The sequence below is a fragment of the Dama dama genome, chromosome 2, assembly GCF_033118175.1.
Source record: "Dama dama isolate Ldn47 chromosome 2, ASM3311817v1, whole genome shotgun sequence".
Classification (NCBI taxonomy): Eukaryota; Metazoa; Chordata; class Mammalia; order Artiodactyla; family Cervidae; genus Dama; species Dama dama.
The window spans coordinates 26,403,989-26,421,800 of record NC_083682.1 but is presented as its reverse complement, the minus strand read 5'-3'; the positions used below and the strand labels follow the sequence as shown (position 1 = coordinate 26,421,800).

Below are 17,812 nucleotides of genomic sequence, written 5' to 3'. Positions count from 1 at the left end.
ATAAAGAAAGCTGAGCACTGAAGAATTGATGCTCTTGAACTGTGGTGTTGAAGACTCTTGCAAGTCCCTTGGACAGCAAGGAGATCCAACCAGTCAATCCTAAAGGAAATCAGTCCTGAATATTCATTGGAAACACTGATGCGGAAGCTGAAACTCCAATACTCTGGCCACCTGATGCAAAGAACTGACTCCTTGGAAAAGACCCTGATGCTGGGAAAGATTGAAGGCAGAAGAAGGGGACGACAGAGAATGAGATGGTTGGATGGCATCACCAACTCGATGGACATGAGTTTGAGTAAGCTCCGGGAAGTGGTGATAGACAGGGAAGCCTGGCGTACTGCAGTCCATAGTGTCACAGAGAGTCGGACACGACTGAGTGACTGGACTGAACTGAGGAATAAACCTATCTATGGAGACAAATGGAGAAGGATGGCAACACACTCCAGTGTTCTTGCCTGCAGAATCCCAGGGATGGCAGAGCCTGGGGGCTGCCACCTGTGGGGTCGCACAGAGTCGGACATGACTGAAGCGACTTGGCGGCAGCAGCACGGAGACAAAAGAGCTGTATACAGAAAACTGTAAGACGTGAATGAGCAGGTGGAGAGACATACCATGTTCTTGGGCTGGAAGAATCAATACTGTGAAAATGACTATACTACCCAAACCAGTCTACAGATTCAGTGCAATCCCTATCAAATTACAATGGCATTTTTTCACAGAACTAGAACAAAAAATTTCACTATTCGTATGGAAATGAAAAAGACCCCAAATATCCAGAACAATCTTAAGAAAGAAGAATTGAGTTGGTTTTCATGACTTCAGACTATACTACAAAGCTACAGTCATCAGGAGAGTATGGTACTGGCACAAGACAGAAATACAGACCAATGCAACAAGATAGAAAGCCCAAAGATAAATTCACATACCTGGGGGCACCCTGTCTTTGACAAAGGAGGTAAGAATATATTAAGACAATGGAGAAAACATAGTCTTTTCAATAAGTACTGCTGGGAAAACTGGACAACTACATGTAAAAGAATGAAATCAGAACATTTCCTAACACCATACACAAAGATAAACTCAAAATGGATTAAAGACCTAAATGTAACACCAGAAACTATAAAACTATTAGAGAGAAACATAAGCAGAATACTCTTGGACATAAGTCACAGCAAGATCCTCTATGACCCACTGCCTAAGGCAATGAAAATCATAGCTTCTTTAACTTGTCCCTTGAAGTACTAAGACTAGCTCAAGAGAATGAATTGAAATTCCAAGTAATTAGGGAGTACTTAACTAAAATCAGCACTGCAAGGGCTCAAAAAAATATTAAAGGCAGGTGTTTTATCTTAAGAGTCTGTGAGAATTTTGTATTTCATTCCATAAAAATAATAATGATGCCCCCCTTGAAGCTTCATACAGATATAATTTGTCATTTCTCAAGCACATGATTAGAGGTTTTCTAAATCCATGTTGTGAAGCACTGGAGCAAGATTATTATAAACTGGTGGAATTTATATTATTACTCATGGCATGTGAATCAAATATCTGTCCCAGGATAATCCTTAAGTAGAACCACTTCATACTAATTATTATAATAATCATGACTGAGCCAATTCAGTTACATGAAACAGAGCTTGTAATTGACACCCAGCTACTTGCAAACGCAAACTGTTAAATTTTAGGAGCTTACTTTCACTCCCTGGCAGAGCTAAACAGTATTATTTAAAAAAAAAATTTTTTAATTGCTATACAATTTTAGAGTTTGAAATCAAAATTAACAAAAACTTCATGTTCTCTGGCTAATATATTGAAAAATTTTTGTAAGGACAGTTGATTCATACTCCTGAGTAACTTACGCCCTTTACCTTCATAATTAGAATAACTTACCACTTATTGAGCAAAATGTTTCTTTTTTTAAAAAAGTAATGCCCTCCAACTAATAAAAAAATAAAAAATAAAAAAATAAAAAAGTAATGCATACAGGACTTAAGCACTAGAATGCAACACAGCACTGGGAATTATGGAGAGCCAAAAACAAATAAATCCAATCAAATCAATCATATATGAGCACAGAATCTCTTGGTAAATGCAACTTTCAGAACTTTGATGAACAAGATATAAAACATCTAAAATATATTTCAAAAGCAAAAACTTTATCCACATACAGAAGTGTTTCAATATAAACACGATGCTTAAAGGACTAAATATTTTCACTTACATTTGGTCTCAAGCCCCTGAGGGTTAAATTTCTCCTATAGCTTTCAAGATTACAAAACAGCCTCCTCTCTAGAGTAAGAAATAAAATAGCTGCAGAATGTGATCTAAATTTTAATCTAAACAAATATTAAGATTAAATAAAGCAGAAGCTGGGGAGTGATTAAGAATACAAGTAAGAACATATGTAAAGATTATAAAACTGAAATAATTGAACATAAGAGGCCTATTCTTAATTTTATTTTTACTGTTTTCATTTTATTCTTAATTCAGAATAAAGGAAAAATTTAAGAAAAAAAATGCTTACAAACCACAATTTTCAAATTCAGCATTCAAGTACTGTAACTACTTCTCTGTTAATATTTAAAATACTAAAAACAAAAAAGCCTATTGAATGTGTATTTTATACTTTACCTGAAATAATTATGTAATATTAGTACTGCCTATAATTTATTTACAGAGCAGCAAACTGAGAATTATTCTTGAAATATACATATAATACATTTTAATATGAAGAAAAATATAAAAAATCCCAACCCCAATAATCCACATTCATCAGCTGTTTGTATTTCTTTGCATTCATTATAGGCAGAGTCAATTAGTAAATATTAGCCATGGAAACAGAGGGTCTTCTGCTTTTACAAGGGGCTCAAAAGCCAAGAGAGAAGCACCAAGTATATTCTTCCCTCAAGTTTTAATAATACTGATTTCACATATATTATCATTTCCAGCTTTTATTAACTGAATAATCTACTCAAGCAGCTCATTCACTATAGAGTCCTTAAAAGTTTGTACAACTTTCAAAATGAGTGGCTAATTACTGAGATCTTATTATGTGCCAGAATGTTTTATGAAATTTCCATGTATTAATTCATTTAATCCTCAAAAAATCCCTATAAAGTAGGTACTATTGCTGTGTTCATTTTAGAGAGAAGGAAAGTGAGGCACAGACAGGTTCAGTAACACACCCAAGGTAACAAACCAAGATACAGCAAAAGAGCACCAAGAATTCAGGTGGTCTGACTCTAGAGCAATAAATACACTTAACTCTATCTCATCTTTGCCTTCCTCTGATGTATAGAAAATTATAAATAAGACTGTGTCTGTGGCCAGTGAATTTCTATTTGGAAAAGCTCTCTTACATATTATTTCATCATTTACTCATACTGATCCCTTTGACAAATTCTGACCATATCAAGTAAACCCTGGTTCCCAATCTCAGAGAATGGAGAAAGGTTTATGAACAATTAATTCTAATACACTGTAAAAGTGTGTAACAGAAGATTAAACTAAATGGCAAAGAAAGGGGGAAAGATTTTATATGTGATCAAGGGGCAGAAAGGGAAAGCTGCACAGGTGAGGCGTGCAGAAACTGTGGCAGTCTGCCAGACAGGGAAGGTAGAGTACATGACATGAAGTCAGTCTGCTAACACATATTTCTCCCATCATCAGTATATTTCATTAAAAGACAAATTTTTTGTCAAAAATATAAATAATAACATGATTTTACAAAGAGAAGCCTGACAGAGGAGCCTGGCAGGTTACAGTCCATAGGGTTGCACAGAGTCAGACATGACTGAGGTGATTAAGCAAGCATTTGCTTTTTTAATTATTATCATATTGATTGGTTTTTAAAAATACCAGAAGTTGGGCAATAAAACGATGATTTTTTCTCTGATGGAACAACAAAAAATAAGAAAAGTAAGGAAAAAGACTGACCAGAGAATATAGAGTTGAAAGTTACATCTTACATTTCCTTATCTTGAACCACTGGACATTAGATTATGTCTACTTTTAAGTAAACAAAATACATACTAGACATAGACAATTTTATTTTGCTTAAAATTTTCAGAGTAATATACACAAAAGAGAAAAAAAAGACTAAAAAAATCTTTAAATTCAGGTCATATGCATATTTCTTATCAAGGACTAGAAAGGCAAAAATGTACCTGTATGATTAAAAATTTGTGTTGCGAATCAATCTCTTATACTTTCCTTAACACTAAGATTAATTTAGCTTATCTAACTTACTAAACTACTTACATAATTATTATTACATCATTTAAGGTAAGAAGAGAAATCAGGAAAGGCCACCTAATCTTCATGGCAGTTGGCTGACACAGCATGGCTTCGCTGCCAGACCAAACTAAAAACAACACAAACATTTCAACAGTTGAAAATGTAACCTGTGATATGCTTCACAGCCCAGATTCTATAGTGTTGATAAACCAAATGACAAGTCATGTTTCTAACTGATAAAGTCTAAAGTGATAAAATCCTGAAAAGCTATTTACCAACAACAAAGAGTATTAACTGTAAACGAAATATACCCCATCATTGTGGGTGTGGGCGGTACATGCATGCACATTACACAGACACCTGTGCTGGTGAAATGGGATGGGAAAGTTGAGAAAATTTTAGGTCACTCTGTGAAAAGCAAGCCTAGACAGAAAAATTACAAAGGACAATTTGAATGCATATAGTACGTGATCATGACAACGTAACTTAAAGTTCACCTAATGTATAATTTTGCTGATGGTCCTGATGACAGAAAATAACATGTCCAAACAAGATTCATCTCTGGCAATTGTATTATGCAGTGCCAGGATCTTATCTATGTAAATATTTGTAAGAAGATCATGCTGAAAACTTAGATGGCAAACAGCAACATCAAATCAGTCTATCTGGGCTTACTGGCTCATAGGACAAGAATCAGGGATGCTTACTTTGAACAGTACTATTAGGCCATCAGAAATGAGAGGTCATAAAGAAGGGCTCTCTTGGTACAGTAAAATGTAAAATATGAGAACAGATATTCATAGGCATACATAGTAACATACTGTAGAAATTAAACTTTCTATTCAACTGATAACAATTTTATCAAATAGAAATTTCATTCAATAAAAATGTAAAATTAAAGAGAGGCCTAAATACGGAAATTTGTAAATCTAAGGGGCAAGTTTATTAAATGACATGCTAACAACAATGATTTGGGTTTTAAAAACACATTCTTATCTGAGAACATCTTGCAAAATAAAAGCAAAGCTCATGAACAGCTGCAGACAAAAAACATATCTAAATTAAGCCATGAAAGAGTTAGTGGACCACAGCTGAAGAAAACAGATGTACATCTCTACAATATATGATGCCTACATTGCTATATTGGATTACAAGTTCATTAAACATCTGTGTCCAATTCTTCAAGGTACATTATTTTTTTTTTTTTTTTTGGTTTTTTCTTGTTCAAAATACTTTTAAAAAGAAAAAAAAAAAAACACTATGCCATCGTTTAAATTTTAATTATTCTAATTTTTGCATCTCTACTGCTATATGTAAAAAAGAAAAAAAAAAAGAAAAGAAACTTCCAAAGTCAGGATTCTATGCAAGATATTTTAATTCTAAAATGCTGGTTCAAGAAAATGTGGCTTTAAAAATCATTGTTTAAACAACTTGGGTTTAGTAGGAATATCTGAAAAAATTTTGGATGTATTTTAGGAAGCATACTTGCTTCTTGTTTAATTACATAATTAGAATTTTCCAGCATCCAGGCTCACAAATTCTAGTATATGTACCAAAGTTGGGAGAGGATCTAGATGACTCTATCACCTGTAAGTTACAGTGTCTAATGCTCCCTCTAATGTGTAACAGATCTACTAGACACCAACCTCACTGATGTATACAAGGAAAGGCTGACAGCAAGATAATGCAAACTCTCAAATTACACCTTTGTGCAGAGAAAAAGAAATTTCTTAGCCATCACATGCTGGACACATGTGTTTTTTCCCCTTTCTGAAAGCATCTCAGTTGCAAAAAACGTACCCTTTTCATCTCAGGTTCCAGTGACTCAGTATTGCTTGCATGACACTGACTTCCTGATAGAGGCAGAGATCATTCCTGACCAAACTCCCAAAATAAAAAAGTACTGCAACAAGAGCCCAGGGTCAGGGTCACACAGTAGATGCTGGAATTATGAGAGGTTTGTCAGGTAGGAATTGGAGCCACAAAAGAAACAATTTCTGCCAGCAACACCACCAGACGCAAAAAAAAAAGAAAATGCCCTGACTTCTCCTTTCATAAATCTCCCATTAGTGTTTCCTATTAGATTCCCCAAGCCCAACTGAAGTTGGCTGTCACAGGAGCTGAGAAAAAGCCACCTGCAGTGTTAGCCCTTCTCTATCAGATAGCAGAAAACAGAAGAAGGGTGTAAAATGAATCTTAGGGAAAACAAGCCCAAGATCAGCACACCTTTCAATAAAGTTTACATCATAATTGTGACAATCTCATAAATTCACTCAACCTAGCTAGGTTTTTGTTATTATACTAACTGGCTCTAAGATTTCAATTTCATATTAATATTTCTCTTGAGAGTCCCTTGGACTGCAAGGAGATCAAACCAGTCCAACCTAAAGGAAATCAGTCCTGACTATTCACTGGAAGGACTGATGCTGAAGCTGAAACTCATATACTTTGGCCACCTGATGCGAAGAGCAGACTCACTGGGAAAGGCTCTGACGCTGAGAAAGACCGAGGGCAGGTGGAAAAGGGGACGACAGAGGACAAGATGGTTGGATGGTGTCACCAGCTCAATGCGCATGAGTTGGAGTAAACTCCTGCAGACAGTGAAGGACAGAGAAGTGTGGTGTGTTGCAGTCCACGGGGTTGCAAAGAGTCAGACATTACTGAGCGACTGAATGACAATTAATACTTCTAGACAGTGTTTCAAGTTTCAAAATGAAAGTTCCTGAAACACCAATATCCAGAAGGATAATTCTGCTAGCCTGGTCAAGAACTATCACCAGGTTAACTGAGGTGACAGGAAGTTTTAGTAAGGTCTATCTTTTATTTTGCTTACAGTGTAATTTGGGGTAATTTAAAAGATGCATTTCCCCCCAAAAATAAAATGATCCTTAGAGAAATAAGCACTACATTAGGCAACACTTAGTACAAACTACTTAAAGTTGCTGTCAAGCAGATGCCTCCAATGCACTTTCTCCAAAGCACCTTTTTGTAGTCTTCAAAGAGATGTTAGATTTTCAGTTATGTATAACTAAATTCATTCCTCCTCACTCAATTTTTAAGGGAAATCAGAGTACGGATACACATTACCTGGTTAAAGAAGAACAAGGGTATTGTGATCAAGAATTGTTAGAGGCCAACCTTAGCATGAAAAAACTCAACATACTGTTTCAGATGCAAAAGAGTAACTGTTAACAACAGTGACTGTCACAGGCTCTGAACTGAAATCACGACATTAAATCTGAACATTTCAAAAGCGCCCTAATTCTAGCTATTTTGCTAGAATTGTTATTCAAAATTTATAGATAATTATAAAGCAAAATTCATTCTTTTCAAGAAGCTTTGATAAATTCACTTAATTAAAATACAGGTATCAAATATAGTTTCTTTAAAAAAAAAAACCTTAACACTTTCCAAATGGTTATGCAGAACTACTATATACTTGTCTTAATAGAAGTGGCATACCAACAGGTCAAATCAGTTAACAAATACCATTAATTTTACTTTACAGACACTTTATAAATACTTTGGCCTTGATTTATGGTTTTAAAAGCAAATTATAAAGTTATATAATAATATACATTTATTTCATTATTTTAATAATGCCAATAAATATTATTTTATGTGGTATAGGTGGAAAAGGAAATGGCAACCCACTCTAGTATTCTTGCCTGAAGAATCCCATGGACGGAGGAGCCTGGTGGGCTACAGTCCAAGGGGTTGCAAAGGGTCAGACAAAACTGAGCGACTTCACTTCAATAACTCACAGAGAAGGCAATGGCAACCCACTCCAGTACTCTTGCCTGGAAAATCCCATGGACGGAGGAGCCTGGTAGGCTGCAGTCCATGGGGTCACTAGGAGTCGGACACGACTGAGCGACTTCACCTTCACTTTACGTGGTATAGGACACATGACCAAAGAAATCAGAAAGACAGGCTATTCAGTATGACAACAACAGTAGCAACACCACATTATTTTGACATGAACAGTCTTAATAAATCCTTGAAGAATCCTTGTAGGCTTTTAGGCAAACATAGTTAGGTCTCAACAAATCTAGAAAGTAGTATTATGACTTTAAAATTTAAAAAGATAATTTATTCTCTTCTTAAAGATTACATATTGCCAGTAAATAAGTGCCACTGCAGAATACACCACCATAAAAAGACTGTAGCTATTTTTAAAATAATGCCACCATTCTGCCATTTATCAAATATAATAAAATGCAGAACACTTGCTACTTTATTCATTGCCTTTAAAAAAAATTAATAGTAGTTTTGTGTGCAAACACTTACCATCCACTCAGATATAATAACATCCACTTTTTCTACAGGAAGACGAACTTCTTCAATTTTTCCTTTTATTAGTGTAATAGTATCTTCAAGTTTATTTAATCTGAAAAATGCCATAATGGATAAATTAAATTCTGAAAACTAGTCAAACTACAAAAATTCTTGGCTACTGTTCTTATTACTTTATAGAACTCAAAGTATGTTTTTTCAAAGTTTTATTTCCCGGCATTATAATCACTCTTTGGTCACTTCATGAACCCCCAAGAATGTTTGTGGTTAATACCACAATACAGCTGAACCAGTGTTCAAAAGTACAGCATGAAAGAAACTCAAATGCTATTAAGAATGCATGTCAAAAAAGTTAAAAAAAAAAAATAAATTTTTTTTTAAAGGCAGAGGTGGAAACAGACTAGACAACCAAAGTATATTTTAAAGGGAAGTAGTTTGCCATAGCAGAGAGAGTTAGGGCCAGAAGCTTTATGCTGAATTCCAGGTCCTCTAGCACTTGTCAGCTAAGTGATTTTCAACAAATTATGTAACATCTCACTGAGCCTGAAATCGTGTGTAAAACAGAAATAGATACCTTCCCAAACTATTAACACTTCTATTAACAGTCTATTATGAGGATGAGATATTTGTGAAAGCTATGTGCACATCCTCAAGCACTATATAACAGCAAGGTATTATCATGAATAACAATATATTACATGTTACATAAACTTGAAACTTTCCCCCAATCATAAATTATTTAACTTTGTCCAAGAACATTCATTAGATAGTTTTATATGTTTGGTCATAAGATTAGCATAAGAAAGGGCAGGAGTTTGGGATTAGTAGATACAAACTGCTACATATAAAATAGATACAAACAAGGTCCTACTGAATAGCACAGAGAACTATATTCAATATCTTATAATAAACCATAATGGAAAAGAATATATATATATGTATAACTGATTCACTTTGCTGTACACCAGGAACTAATACAGCACTGTAAATCATGTCAAATTTAAAAATTAAAAATACATAATAAAATATTAAGCACCTTAATACTTTTACTGCTGTAATAACTTACTTATAGTTTATTTCTGATATCTATATTCATAAACATATTACTAGGGAACATGGAAAGTCTTGATCCTTCATTTCCAATTCTTGTATCTTTCATTGCCTTGTTCCATTGTCCAGGATCTCCTTTACAGTGTTGAATAGAAAAGATGATGGCAAGTGTCCCTGTCCTGTTCCTGAACTTAAAACTTTCAAAACTTCATCAAGTTGTGGGCTGTAGTTTTTGTTTCTGGAGATACACTGTATCATGTTATCATATAACACATTCTAATTCTAGTTTGCTAAGAGTTTAATATATAGACCGAAAGGATATGGAATTTTATCAAACTTTCTTTCCTGAGATACATTAATGAATTTTTCTGGTTAATTTTCTCAAATTTAACCAAACTTGTATTCCTGGAATAAACTTTACCTTCCAATATATTGCTCAATAGGCCTTCCCGATAGCTCAGAAGGTAAAGAATCTGCTTGCAATATAGAGACCCGGGCAGGGAAGATCCCCTGGAGAAGGGCAAGGTAACCCACTCCAGTATCCTTGCCCGGAGAAGTCCATGGACAGAGGAGCCTGGTGGGCTACAGTCCAAGGGGGTTGCAAGAGTCAGACACAGCTGAGCAACTCAGCACACACTGCTCACTTAAGTTTTCTGATAGTTTGAATAGGATGTTCTGCATATATGTTCATAAACAACTGAGCTGGAAGTGTCTGTTCTGCCTTAGTAGAGTTCTGGTATAAAGGTTATACTGGCCTCATATGGATGCTTGATTCCTGACAAAGATGACAGTACAAAGTAGGGGGGGAAAAATGGTCTTTGGTACAACTAGGTCATTTTTAAACAAATTAATACTACTACTACTGCTACTAAGTTTTAAAAAGCAGGACTACTACCTCATACCATATACAAAAACAATGCCAAGTAGATTACAAATCTAAATATTAAAAAAAAACTATAAAATTTTACACAAGAATATAGGAAAACACCTCCGTAAGGATTTTTACCCAATTCACATATAGTGGTAACCATAAACAATGATGATGATACATGAAAACTGAGAATTTCAGTACATCAAAAGATACTTGAAGAGAGTAAAAAAGCAAGATAGAAGAATTTTTTCATTACATTAACCTTACAAACATTTCGAACACACACACAGAATAAGGACTGTCTACAAATAAATAAGAAAAAGGCCCAAGTCAATGGGAACCTGAACAAAAGACATAAACACATATTTCACAGAATAGGAAATCCAAATGCCAATAATCACAGGAAAAAGTGCTCAGTCACATTGACAATCACAAAAATGCAAATTTAAATTTCAATGAGACACTGATACACAACCAACTGGAAAAAATTCTTAATGGTAGGCAATGCCAACCCGAACAGTTATATACTACTGGTAGAAGTATAAACTGGCATTACCACTTTGGAAAGCAGTCTGGCAACACCGAGAAAATCTGAAGATATATATTCCCTAAAGTCTGAAGTATTTGTAAATATATACCCCACAGATGTGTACCAGGCACATGGACAAAAAGGTTCATAACAAAATCATTCTAAATAGACCTAAACTGGAAAACACAAAAATTCCCGTCAAGAATAGAAAAGATAAATTGGGATATACTAATCAATGCCATTCTATGTAACAATAAACATGAATGAACACTAAAAATAATGTTGAACAAAACAAGCTAGACCAAAATAATGCAATAAATGATTAAAGTGAAATATAAAGCAATATTAAGGAAGTGATTACTACAAAAGCCAGGATGGTCACTACCTCAATCAAGCAGGGAGAGCATCTTACTGAGAAAGGACAGATGGAGATGGGAGGAAATCTAAAGTGCTGGAAATATTCTCTTTCCTATTACTTATTTGTACTTATGTTACCACATAATTTATGTGCTATGTACTTTTTAATATGTATATTTCACACAAAGGTTAAAAAGGATGCTTATATATGATATCTGAGCTTTTTAAAAGAGGTATTTAATAAAATTCTCTATAATGGAATTGCTGTAGTTGATTACATTTACTGAAATATTCTATTAAGGTTTAACAATTACAAACACATCAAAAGAAACAAAGAGCAATCTTCTTGGAAGATCAAAATGTTCCTAGTGCCTTAGAAATATTTTCAGGATGCTCATGCTGAAACAAGACATGTCCTGTAAAAGGCCATCTGCTCAGGCTGTTTACTGTCTGCTACAAGTCATAATCCTATCTACCTCAGTAATTACTTGTTGGAATATAAATACAACTGGAAAGATTAAGATTTCAGGGAATACATAGAAAAAAGACAAAAGGCCATAATTCCCAGTGATTCTGTATTAAAACATTGCAACACAGACATGATTCACAGAGATAATCCCTTTTATGAGCCTGCTCATCTTAATCACCACCTGATTTTACCGTTCATGGAAAAAAAAACTATAGATTTTTACTTACTTTTCTTCTCTCAAGAGGCCAATCACTGAACATTACTTTAGCATAAAAGCATTCCAAATGAATTCTATCTCTGAAAACACCTGCTCAAAAACTAGCATAGCTTTAATTCTCAGAAATACAACACCATAATATAAAGGGTATGTTAAGTAAGTCTCTTAACTAATCCAATAAACACTGAAATTATTTTTCTGAGTGAATATTTTGTTAGAGCAATAATCACTATCCTATATTATTTCCTATCTCAAAAGCAGCAATTTAACTTTTATTTCATGATACAGAGGCATCATCACGAGTAATTATCTGATACTGGGCTTACAGAGATAAGAGAGAGTCCGTGCACTTAAGAACATGGTCTAAGGCATTCAGAAGGGTAAAGAACACAGGCTTCATAGAAGCTAATATAATAAGACCTTAACTGAGTGACACTCGAGTTTAACCAGAAAGAGACAGAGTATCCATAAAGATATATATGAATATGGGGGTAAAGGAGGGTGCCTCATCTCTGTATGCACAAACTGCCTGTGTGTATATGTGTGTGTATGGAAGACAAATCGCAAATCTGAAGAGCTATAGTTTAGTATGATCAGAGCAACAAGAGGCAGCATGTAGTGACAAAGCTGCGAGGCAGTCAGAGGTAATGCTAAGGAGTCTAGTTTTTAGAGGCAATGAGGAGCCATTTCAGGATTTTTAGAATCAGAAAACAGGATCAAATTTGTATTGTACTTCTGCCCAATGCAATTTTGATTTAAAAAAAGACACAGTCTAGGTTCTAAGGAAGAACATGGTCTAGCAGGGAGACAGACGTGTAAACAGCATAAAGTACCACCAAGTGTTCATACAATGAACATCTTATCAATTAAATGGCATTTAAAGTTGGTGACAAAATGACTGTAAAATTCAGCTAGAAGAATACCTAGGTGATAATTATTTTTTCAAAATGCATATGGGGGTGGGGTGGGGGAAATACCATGATACAAAAATATACAAGGCATAATATTATTTTGTTTTAAGTTCACTATGGCACCCAAACATACATGTTTCTCCTATTCCCCAAGCATGCCGAAATGACAATAAAGTAATACAAAATGTAGTAAATTGATAAATGCATAGAGATTTTAGATGGTAATATCAAAGAACCAAAGATACAATTCAGCGGAGGCAAAAAGGGCAATCAAATCATTTTGGTAAACTTGTGAGGAAGGACCCAGTGCTCAGTGCACACATCAGAGAAGACTAAAGTGCTGCCCAGAACAGATCCCTCTCTTTTCTTCTGAGGCAGATAACAGAAAACATATGCCAATTACCTTTATCAAGTGTATTTCATGAGCTGTCTCCCTCCCAAATGTATAATTTCTGTTTATAGGCATGTAGCTAACACTGAGGACATTTACTGTTTAAAGTTAGCAATAGCTTAGCTTCTGATAAAATGGAAAAAAAAAAAAAGGTTAGAGAATAATGCAAATTCAAGCAGAAAGATAATGGGTTTCCAGCAAGCTTTGACTATTTCATATCCTGGGTCTTGAAAATCCATTCACTGATTCAGCAAGTATTTACACTGAATACCTGCATGCCTGGTACCCTTCCAGATGGTTGGGGTATGTCCATGAATAAGAGAAAAATCACTGTCTAACCCTGGGGAGCTGATATTCTAGTAAAGCTTACATTTTCATGTGATAAGTCTTTAAAAAGCTTTACCAAAGTGCTGATAGTGAGATCTCATACCAGGATCAGAGGTCACTTTTAGTTTCTCCATTTTCCTCTCACATCCTCCCAACACAAAAACATCTTTTTACTCCCTTCCCTATTTATTTAAAAGAGAAGAGAGCTGGTAGGGAAATCAACCTGGACACACTAAGAGAGAGATGACAGAGAGCCAAATAACTGAGCTGCTACTGCTAAGTCACTTCAGTCATGTCCGACTCTATGGGACCCCATACCTGGGATTCTCCAGGCAAGGACACTGGAGTGGGTTGCCATTTCCTTCTCCAATGCATGAAAGTGAAAAGTCAAAGTGAAGTCGCTCAGTCATGTCCGACTCTTGGAGACCCCATGGACCGCAGCCTACCAGGCTCCTCCGTCCATGGGATTTTCCAGGCAAGAGTACTGGAGTGGGGTGCCTTCTCCGAATAACTGAGCTACTTTTGTGCAAATGCATTAATTCAGGTAAGTATATAAAAAAATACAAGAATGTGAATGAAGTCATAGATTTAAGTTACATCAACAAGTAGAAAAAGGATGGATTTGAGAAACAGCAAGGATTCTCATCAGGACTCTATCTCCAGTAAGTCTGCTGGTAAAAGAGAAGGAAAGGTCAAGTATCAACCCCAGGTTTTCAATTTTAATCTGTGAGAAGAATTAATGCAGGTCTGTTCCCTTGGTTCTTATCTCTGTAACCATGGCAATTCTTGATCAAACCCTAGAAACAAAACTTCTGAACATTCTTATATTTACCGGTTAATGATGCTACTCAATACACCTGAAGATGTCGTGTCTGACTCTGTGCGACCCCATAGACAGCAGCCCACCAGGCTCCGCTGTCCCTGGGATTCTCCAGGCAAGAACACTGGAGTGGGTTGCCATTTCCTTCTCCAATACATGAAAGTGAAAATTGAAAGTGAAGTTGCTGTTGTGTCCGACTCTTTGCGATCCCATGGACTGCAGTCTACCAGGCTTCTCCATCCATGGGATTTTCCACGCAAGAGTACTGGAATGGGGATGCCATTGCCTTCTCCACCTGAAGATGTGAACCAAGACAAATCAAGAGAACAGCATGTGTAAAGTTAACAGGAAGATTCCTGGTATGCACCTGGCATCTGACACCACTGCACAATGGCTAATCACACAGCGGTCATGTGCCTATGCCACCAGTTCTCTTTGAGAACCATAAACTCTTAAGACTCAAACTTCCTTGGGTTGAGGCATCTCTTGAGAGTCTCTGAGGTTCACAGCTAGAGGGAAAAGCACATCTTGTGTGACCCTTGCAGAGAAGAAAGGATTTTGTGGGAGCCTGTATGTGACCTCTTTACTGTTATCTTTTCTTTGCTGTCCCTGGACTGTATTCTTTGCTATAATAAATCTTAGCAGTGAAGCTGTGAATACAACTTTATACTGAATCATGTGAGTTCTTCCAGTCAATCACTGAACTAGTAGGTAGTTATGGGATCCCCAAGACAGGACCATTGAGTAGACAGGAAATTAAGGAGGTGGCAGGATGTGAGAAAAACAGAATTTAGTTCCCATGTAAACCATCTTAATCACCTTCATTAGAAGACTTCTGAGCAGCGAATTGTTTTTAACCATTTTTATCCTCATCACTGGTTCAAAGTTTCCTTCAGCTTTCACTTACTCTTTTATTATTTCTATTAAATTGAGAGGACTTCCCTGGTTGTTCAGCGGTTAAGAATACGTCTGCCAGGGCAGGAATAGAGATTCAGACAGAACAGACTTATGGACACAGTGGGGGAAGGAGAGGGAGGGACGAATTGAGAGAGTAGCACTGAAATATACACATTACCATGTGTAAAACAGGTAACTCATGGGAAGCTGCTGTACTGCGCAAGGGGTCCACCTGGTGCTCTGTGACAACCTAGAGGGCTGGGACGGGATAGGAGGTGGGAGGAAGGTTCAAGAGGGAGGGGACATGTGTCCACCTGTGGCTGATGCAGGGAGGAACCAACACCACACTGTAAAGCAGAGTTAACCTCTAATTAAGAAAAAAAAAGAATCCACCTGCCAACTCTGTTAACATGGGTTCGATCCCCAGTCTGGGAAGATTCCGCATGCCATGGAGCACCTAAGCCTGTGCACCACAATAACTTAGCTTACACTCTAGAGCCCGCAAGCAACTACTGAAGCTAGTGCGCTCTGCAACAGAAGCTGCCACCTCAACGAAGAGTAGCTCCCACTTGCTGCAACCAGAGGACGCCTGCACACAGCAACAAAGACCTAGCACAGCTAAAAATAAATAAATAAATGAACAAATATAATGAATAATGAAACAAGATATGACAGATATCTCTTACTTCAAGAATATATCCTGGTATATTTTGTGATCTTGGTCCAAATCTTACATATACCACCACTATCTTTAAATTCATTGTGTTAAGTTACTAAGTGCCTAAAAACATTAAGAAGATAAAGCTCTTGTCCTACAATCTAGAGAAGAACACTTACATGAATATGACAACAGATCTAGGCATAAATAGGCACAGGTAATAAAAGTTTGCATTTTTAAAGTCATACTGAGATTGAAAGTACTGCATTATAGTCATATGACAGATCAACCTTCTTATGAAAACTTTGCAAAAACATCCAAAAATCTGAATAATGAGCTTTCCACGGCAGAGTCAATGAGAAACCAAAGGCAGTCAGAAGTAAAGGTAAATATTACCAGAAGCTACCTCTGCTTCCTCAGGGTGAACACTGGATATGATCACCTGACAACTGAATAGCTTTGCTATCCTTAGGATGTTTATGCTTCTGGAATGATCACTCACTGTAAAGTGAGAGCAAGAAAAAACAGTTTCTCATTCCTCCCACGTATTACTTTGAGTTCTATTTGCCCCTGCTAACAAAACATCTTTCATTTCTTTAGAAATGCTATATCTCCTTTTTAAATAAAAGAGATAAAATTATTTTATCATCTTTTTGAGCACAATTCAAGGATTGTTGAATTTGTTTAAAAGAATATGAAACATGTAATTATTCATATTTTATGTATGGCAGAAACCAACCCAATTCTATAAAACAATTATCCTCCAATTAAAAATAAATACATTTAAAAACAAAACAAATCCCCTTTCAATCAGTTTGACTTAAAATAGCCAGTGGTAGATTTTGTTGGTTGAAATCTAGTTCCATGACTGGTACAATAAAAATTTTTTCCTACCCAGAGCTGGGGGGGGAGGGGGGGGGGGCGGGGAACACTATCCATCTTTTAGAATTTAAAGTATTTTCTTATAGATGTAAGCTTAGGGAGTTTTATAGAAATCCTGCTGTGTACAAATTTCTGGCAGCAAAAGAAGCCTCAGAATTGCTAATGACAATTCACAGCCTGCTAATCAGAAGAGCTGCTTTCATTGATTGATAATGGTTCTAGAAAGCTCCAGTGCAATAATAGACAAGTATAAGAGAAGCTGAGAGTAGATTTCAAGGGAGGAGAGTGAATACATAATAAAGCTGACTAAAGCTTGAAACTTTATGGTATAAAAGAATAGAGATCATGCAATAGAATAAAGAAAAGAGAGTCAGCATATGTTGGTGGGATAGTGGCAAGAAATGATCATTTCAGAAACATAACCAATCAAATGTAAAGTATTATTGGAGGCCCTGGTGCCAAATCAAACATATCACTATAATTATCTATTAATATTATCATAATTACTACTAACATTTAGTAAGAAGTTACATGTCAACCAGGCTTCTCTGGTGGCTCAGATCGTAAAGAATCCGCCTGCAATGCAGGAGACCTGGGTTCAATTCCTCAGTTGGTAAGATCCCCTGGAGAACGGAACGGCTACCCTCTGCCAGTATTCTGGCCTGAAGAATTCCACGGACGGAGGAGCCTGGGGTCCATGGGGTCACATTTGAGTCCATGGCGTCGCAAAGAGTCAGACACAACCAAGCAACTTTCACTTCACTACATGTCAGCCAAGTGCGAAGCACTATAAGTGAATTCAATAACAATCTTGTGAGACAGATACTACCATCAACCTCACTTTATAAACGAAGAAACCAGGGTTAAAGAAGTTAAGCAATTTGCCCATTATCATAAAGCT

At 36.1% G+C, this 17,812-nt stretch overlaps 1 protein-coding gene across 1 annotated transcript in view; it reads right to left on the bottom strand.

Moving 5' to 3' along the window:
- Positions 1 to 17,812, bottom strand: part of PRMT3 (protein arginine methyltransferase 3) — a 130,809-nt gene that overhangs the window by 82,690 nt on the left and 30,307 nt on the right. Inside the window, exon 10 of the mRNA XM_061167997.1 lies at positions 8,527 to 8,626. Within this exon, the coding sequence (XP_061023980.1) occupies positions 8,527 to 8,626 (100 nt within the window). The remainder of the gene's footprint in view (positions 1 to 8,526; positions 8,627 to 17,812) is intronic.